Source organism: Pogona vitticeps, chromosome 6, assembly GCF_051106095.1.
Source record: "Pogona vitticeps strain Pit_001003342236 chromosome 6, PviZW2.1, whole genome shotgun sequence".
Lineage (NCBI taxonomy): Eukaryota > Metazoa > Chordata > Lepidosauria > Squamata > Agamidae > Pogona > Pogona vitticeps.
Genome location: NC_135788.1, coordinates 87,525,931 through 87,532,980, shown reverse-complemented (window position 1 = coordinate 87,532,980; position 7,050 = coordinate 87,525,931). Strand labels below are relative to the sequence as shown.

Sequence of the window (7,050 nt, the reverse complement as noted above, 5' to 3'; positions counted from 1 at the left end):
AAAATAGAGAAAAAGGTGGTTCATGACCTATTGGCAGAAGGTATGGGGTTACAAAGGAATCCAAAACTTTTATCTGAGTGGGAATCACAGGAAGGATAGAATTTTACAAGAGGCTTGGTCAACAGACAGCAATTATGGAAATTGTTGTTGTTTGTTGTTTAGTCGTTAAGTCCTGTCCGACTCTTCATGACCCCATAGACCAGAGCACGCCAGGCCCTCCTGTCTTCCACTGCCTCCCAGAGTTCAGTCAAATTCATGTTGGTCGCTTCAGTGGCACTGTCCAACCATCTCATCCTCTGTTGTCCCCGTCTCCTCTTGCCCTCACACTTTCCCAACATCAGGGTCTTTTCCAGAGAGTCTTCTCTTCTCATGAGATGGCCAAAGTATTGCAGCCTCACTTTCAGGATCTGTCCTTCCAGTGAGCGCTCAGGGCTGATTTCCTTCAGTATGGATAGATTTGTTCTCCTTGCAGTCCAGGGGATTTTCAAGAATCTCCTCCACCACCACAATTCAAAAGCATCAATTCTTCGGCGGTCACCCTTCTTTATGCTCCAGCTCTCACTTCCATACATTGCTACTGGAAAAACCATAGCTTTGACTATGCGGACCTTTGTCAGCAAGGTGATGTCTATGCTTTTTAAGATGCTGTCTAGGTTTGTCATTGAATTATGTGAAAAAGTTAAGCAGCCATCTACTTGTGGCCTGTTCTATCAATGTGGCCTAAAAGTGACTGAATTTTGGTTAGATTATGATTTTTCTTGATATATATATAAATGGTTCTACCTGCCCAGAATTTTAGGTGGGAACAGCAAATAAAATCAATACTTAAAAAAAAATAAAGCCCTTTATTTCTTGCTTAAAAACATCATTGACAGTTTGGGCCTGGGACTTCCTTCCTCAAAAAAACAAAAGAAAGAAAGGGGGAGTCATTCCATTGTTGACGACAGCCAGCCTTAATGTCTGATCCCAACGACAGAGTTTATACCATCCTTGGGAACAGCCAGATTTGGAATTTGGAATTACTGTACAGTATCTGATAGCCTCAGCAGAAAGCTGGAGAGAATTTTTTTGTGTTTAAAGCGACCTCTAGCGGTCAGATACGCGAAAGGAATTTGTTAAATGCCTCGAAAGTAAAAGTGTAGGGACAGGATTGCAAATTTTACGTGTGTTTACTTAGAGGTAACCACCTTTTTCCTGAATGGAATTTCCTCCATGGCGGTAGAATTGCAGGGTGTGTCTTTTGGTAGATTCTCTGTAATGAAGACGAGAGGCGGTGAGATCAAACCATCTAGCAACGGGGCATACACTTGTTTACTAAATAAAATAATAAATCAATAGAATGCGCGTTCATGTCCAGAAGTCGATGGCCAAATTTCTGAAGTCGGTGGTAGTGGTGGGGGGAAAACCGTAAAGATAGGGACATGTTTAACCTTGAAAATCCCATGCCCCCTAAAATCGGAACTTCCATGATCACAATGAATGCCTGGTTTGTTAGGGATTACGTTGAACGCCTGAATACTTTGTCGCCCTGGGAGGAAATGTGAGCTACTGAAAACAGTGCTGAACTCATTTTTTTAATTTAGATCACAGCCTGTAGCCCCGAAGCAAAAGGTAGGTACACACACAAACACACACACACAGGGAACTTTTTTTCTTGACCCATTTTTCTTGAAAAATAAATTCGTCAATGTTTTAAGCTTAGTCTCCTCGACCAATCAATCGATCATTCATCAGATGAACTGGGCTATATAATGCTCTTGCATTAAGTAAGCGCCTTACAGTCTTTAAGGTTGGGAGTTCGATTCCCCCACTGTGCCTCCTTGACAGGGGCTGGACTTGATGATCTATGGGATCCCTTCCCAGCTCTGCAGGTCTAAAGTGGCACAGGACCCTGTCGTTTCCTCCACCACACACTGACACGGGTACAGTACTCTGAAAACTTGTATTTTCTGGTTCTGCTGATCTCAACCTGCATTTCAAACTGGAGGGCTGTAGGTAAGAATGACGTCATGTAGCTCATTGCTAATATTGTAAGAAGTTAGAAAATGAGCCTTGAGGAGGTTTTAGATGTCCAGCCAAGTATCTCCCATACAAAACGGCTCCCAGGCTACAGCAAAGGACAGTCTACTTAAATGGAGATCATCCTCTCAACCCGATTAGAGCACTTCAGTTGCTATCAAGAAATCGGACGCGTCAACGGATTCGCACGCAACCGCGTTGCTCTTTTCAGCGTTTTTTTAAAACCTAAAACAAAGACCACAATCTTCCGTCTGGGGACAAAGCAAAGACCCGAGTTCGAAAGAGCAGACCGTCCTATCTTCGCAGCAATTTTTTTTCAGTCGGGGGGGTAGCCGGGCTGGCGCTCCTACCCGGATCACGCCCAAAGGCTAGTACTGTATTGCCCTTTTGTTTCCTTCGGGGGGGGGGGGAGAAGAGCAGCTGTCACTCCCGCGGGCGAAAGAGAGCACAACAAGGCGGCGAAAGAACCCCGGAAGTCGAGTGCCTGCGCGGGTCCCCGGCCCTGGGGTGCGCGCACGTCATGTACGTACGGGGCCCGTCTTCGTCGCAGTCTCCTGACTAAGGTAGAGGCGAACTGAAGCAAAATGGCGGACAGGTTCTCCCGCTTCAACGAGGACAGGGACTTCCAGGTATCCGAGGCTGGCCGCAGGGGGCCGGGCGGGTGTGGGGGGGGGGAGGGCGGGCAGGCTGGCTTCGACGGTGCCCAGTTGTGCCTCCTTCATCTTCTTACGTCCTCGTAGGTTTGTGGGGGTGGGGGTGGTGAGGAGAGAGATGGCAGTGGCGGCGTCCCTCATTCAACTGCCCTTCCTCCCTCTTTTATTCTTCCTCGGGTTTGTTGAGGAGGCCTTTTGAAGAAGGGCTGCCCAGTCCACACTCGTTCCCGGCGAGGTTTTCGGGGAAGGGGAGTGGGGTGAGTCCTCATTTTCTCTGGCTGCTCCTGAGGAACAACCTCCTTCCCCAACAAGGCTGGAAGGGAGGGCAGTTCTCTCGGCTCAGCCTTGAGGGCTTGCTTGGGGATGGATGCCTTCCCTTCCACTTTACATTTTAGCCCAACTTGTTTGGTTTTTGAGGGTCCCAACCTGTTTTACATCCACATTTATGTGGGATGTACGCTCGTCTCCCTCGTTGTCTTAAGGAGGAACATGCGGGTCAAGAAAAATGAACTCGCTCTTGGCCTCCCCATCCCTTGTTGTCCGGTGGCAGAAAAATGTATTAGGATGAGGAGGAGCGGTAGCTGTATTTTAATCCTCGCCCCTTTCCTTCACCTACATATTTGAATATCGGAGCTCAGTTTGAAATTACCTCCTTTTCACCCCAGCCCAACACAATGCTTTCTCTAATGAGAGGGTTCGTTTGCACTGTTTCCCCTTGCCCTGCCCCCACCCTCTGAGGATAAAGAGAGAATCCTTGCATAATAAGCTTTTCCAGAGAGGTGCCTCAAAGTGGCTAGTTATTGTGTAAGTCCTTCTAACACATACAGAGTGCACCAGTCCTCCCCAACACATCTTACATAAAAATGAGGATCTTTTGGTGCGTTTTGTTTGTGGAGGGAGTGTTTTGCTTATATGGTCTAGGAGTTTTGCTTTTTGTCTTCAGAGGATGAGACTGGCAGGAAACGAAGTCTATTTGTAGTAGAAATCACTGTGTTAGGCTGAGGAGAGTCATAAGGGCAAACTAACTTTTAGTTGAATACTTCAGTCTTTGAATGGAGGGTACCTTCAGAAAAACATAGGCCTGTCCTTTCTCCTCTTCCTGTCATATAGAATGAAATTATGTGCTTGGGGAAGGCAGATAGATAAGATGAGGCTGCTCTCCTAGCACTGACGGACAATTGGGGGAAATGTTGTAAGCTTAAAGAATAGCAATCTTGGGTTCTAAGGAACATGGTTATCTCTTCTGCCCTTTCTGCAGTGATGCAGAACAGACAATGCCAGCTGTGGGAGTTTGATAACATCTTGCATATCTTGTGAATGTTCCCCCCACCAGCTGGGGTGTTTAAATGGAGTTGTGTCTGCGTCCCTTTTATGCCCACTCTTTTTAAAAATCCTTTTCTGGATGTGAAGAATAATCATATGAGTGATGTATGTACAGTTTGAGGTGGGCCAGGTGTTCATGTCTGCAACTGTCTGTAAATCTTGCTTGTGAGTTTTGTTGCTGTCTTTGCCAGACCCAAGCAGATCTTTGCAAAAAGAGACATGGTGCTAACTATGCCTGACAGTTATCAGGTTTATGTAGGATACTGTCTGTGGCATGCAGCAGTGGTAGTGTTGAAGGTTGATTTTTTTATTATATGTTTCAAATATTTACAGCCATAGATGTTTCTTGATGATGGCCTGATTTGATAAGAAAATTAGAATATAATTGATATTCTGCATAATATAAAGTAGGTGCTTTGTTTGAGTCTTGAGAGAGGACCTTGTAAATTGCCTCTTGATTAACCTTTGTTTACAGAGAATATAATTAATAATTAATTCCTTTGGAAATAAATGCCCATATGCAAAATTAGTCTACTTCCTTTCATATTCCTGTTTCATGAGAAAATAAGTGTCTTGCAAAGTTTAGACATTTCACACGGCATTTTGTAGTGGCTGTGTTCCAAAACGCAAAATGAATAAACAATTTGGCTGGTTTTTTTTCCCTGTTCTGTGGATAAAAACAAACCTAGTCTCAGAAGAAGTACTGCATTACTGCTGCATATCCTGCTAGCAGAAATTTGGGTCAAGAGATGACTACTGACTTGATAGAAAAGACTGGTATGTATGTTGTTGTTTTTTAATTGTCAGGCTACAGCTCCTTTTTTTAGAGCTGTGTGAAAATAGCAGGCATTCCAACAACCTGATTAAGAGGGGATTTAGGGATCTTCACAGTAACTGGGGCAGTGCATGTTTAGCATAGATAATTGCAAAAAAGGTGTCTGAGGGCTTGGATGTTAAACATGCCTGTGCAGGAGAAATGATTTCAAAGCTTTTTCTGCAGCAGTAGGACTTTCTTAGCTGGTTTTAATTGAGAAGAAGCCACATTGATACTTTAGTAGATTTTGAGGGGGTTTTTTTGGGCATTATCTCCACTTCTTTGTACGTATATGTATTCTGCAGTGGAAATGCAACACATGGTTGTAGGAGAAAGACAAATTTTACATATGAAAATTAATAGAACAGTTAATTTTGGAAAACATCAAGTTGTAAGGCTGCTTTTTTTCTAGAAGCAGTCAGAGAAATAAGGGTTTAAAGGAACCTTTGTTGCACTTACATGGGAAAAATATCTCTGAGATAATTTATTCAAGGGTTGGGAATAAATATTCTTCCAAATACTGTTATATTGCAACTCCTGTCAGTGGCTGTAATGATTAGGGCTTTTAGTTGCAGTTCAGTATCTGGAGCACTGCATATCCCCCATTTCTGCTTAGTGTAGATGGTTAGAGATTTGGCAACCGCCATATAATTCATGGTTGGTCAGAAATCAGACTTGAAAACTTCCATGTTCAGTTGTTGGTCGAGTTTTTCTCCATGTAGTATAGCAATAAAAGTACATAAGGAATGAGTGTTATTTAAGTATCTGTTGTACAGTGTATTCACACACTAGGCCTTTTTATCACATCTATAGAATGATGGTAATCCTTGATTTTCTGAAGTTGCTGAATGAACAAGGTCATTGTCTTGAGTGACTCATTTTGATGATGAAGCTGCAGTGTCTCAGTAATTCTGGTTGGATTTTGTTGATGTCAGATTACTTCAACTTGTACTTGCTTCCTAACTGGTCCTATACATTCCCTTAAAATGCTCCTTGTGTTTCTCTTGAGAGAATATATGTGATTCTCTTTGTTTATCCAGCTTTATGATGTAATAACAAATGTGTTGCATTTTCCAACAGGAGATCCCATTGTATCGTAGCAAAGATTGGGGTGGAGTTGCTATTACAGTGTTAGGTGGCTTACCATAAGCCAATTCTCATGAAAATCATTAAACACAGTCTATTTATTAGTGACCATTGTTTACTCTTTTTTGCAGTGACCTAAGACAGAAATAGTATAGGGCCCTGAGTTATGTTTTTAATTCGTGGTGGAAGAAGTACCGGAACCAAACCTTCTATGTAAAATATTTTGTAAGTCATTACTATCTGCAGCTACTAAGATTAGAAATTTATCAGGCATATAAATGTAACCCTGCAAGTATGTACTCAGGGTAGCTAGCTGCATAAATAAAAGCAAATTAAAAATGTGTAAAATAAGGCAGGTTAATAAAACAGGAAAGAACATGAAAATAAGATTTTTGTCTGGCTCTGAAATGCTATCAAGATATGCCCCATCAAATGTCTAGGATGGATTTCCTATTCACTTATAGTCTTTCAGTGATATTGAAGGTTAAAGGTTAAAATCAGCACATTGAATTTCACCCAGAAAGGGTCTACTCTAGTAGACATTGAAGTTGGCAAAATATCAGTGGAATATACTCATGACACTTAAGTGTGGGCATGAAACGCTTGCAGCAACTCATGCTTCTATCAAGGCCAAAGAACTGTCTGTGCTTTGTAGTAATCAGTTTTCTTCTGTTGATAGTACCTTAATGATTTTAATACAGTAATCACTTCCTTCCCATGCTGCTTCTGTATCGCAGCTCAGTACCTGCATGATTGTAGTGTTAAAATGCAATTAGACAGTATATTAACTTTGTTTAAGGTGAGAAACTGAAGGAAATTGATGAACTAAGCTATGGGAAACCTAGAGTAGTTTTTTTTAATGTAGGAGGAAAATAAACTCTTTTGAGAGTCATTCTTCATTAAGGAGGAACAAGCAAATACCTAGCAGTGTTGGAGATGAAGAGCAAAGAGTGATTATCCACAAATCGCAGCACCTTGGGTCCGTTCCTCAAGCAGTCTGAGTGATCTTTGTATAGATAGGTATCCTACCCTGCTTTCATCTAGTGTGAATCCTTTGTCCTTATATACAAAGCTCCTGATAGCCTTTATCTTCTTATCAATCCCTAAGTGACTCTCTGCACATAGTTGGAAAAAGAAGCATCCTCAATGCAAAGT

At 42.3% G+C, this 7,050-nt stretch overlaps 1 protein-coding gene across 7 annotated transcripts in view; it reads left to right on the top strand.

The window, feature by feature from the left end:
* The first annotated feature begins 2,467 nt into the window (after positions 1 to 2,467).
* Positions 2,468 to 7,050, top strand: part of GPATCH8 (G-patch domain containing 8) — a 103,839-nt gene continuing 99,256 nt past the window's right edge. Inside the window, exon 1 of one of the 7 annotated variants that reach the window (XM_020798043.3) lies at positions 2,468 to 2,648. In XM_020798043.3, coding sequence (XP_020653702.3) covers positions 2,604 to 2,648 — 45 coding nt within the window. In that variant the 5' untranslated portion in view covers positions 2,468 to 2,603. The remainder of the gene's footprint in view (positions 2,649 to 7,050) is intronic. The other 6 variants (XM_078377790.1, XM_078377794.1, XM_078377793.1 and 3 more) reach the window with 6 other exon arrangements.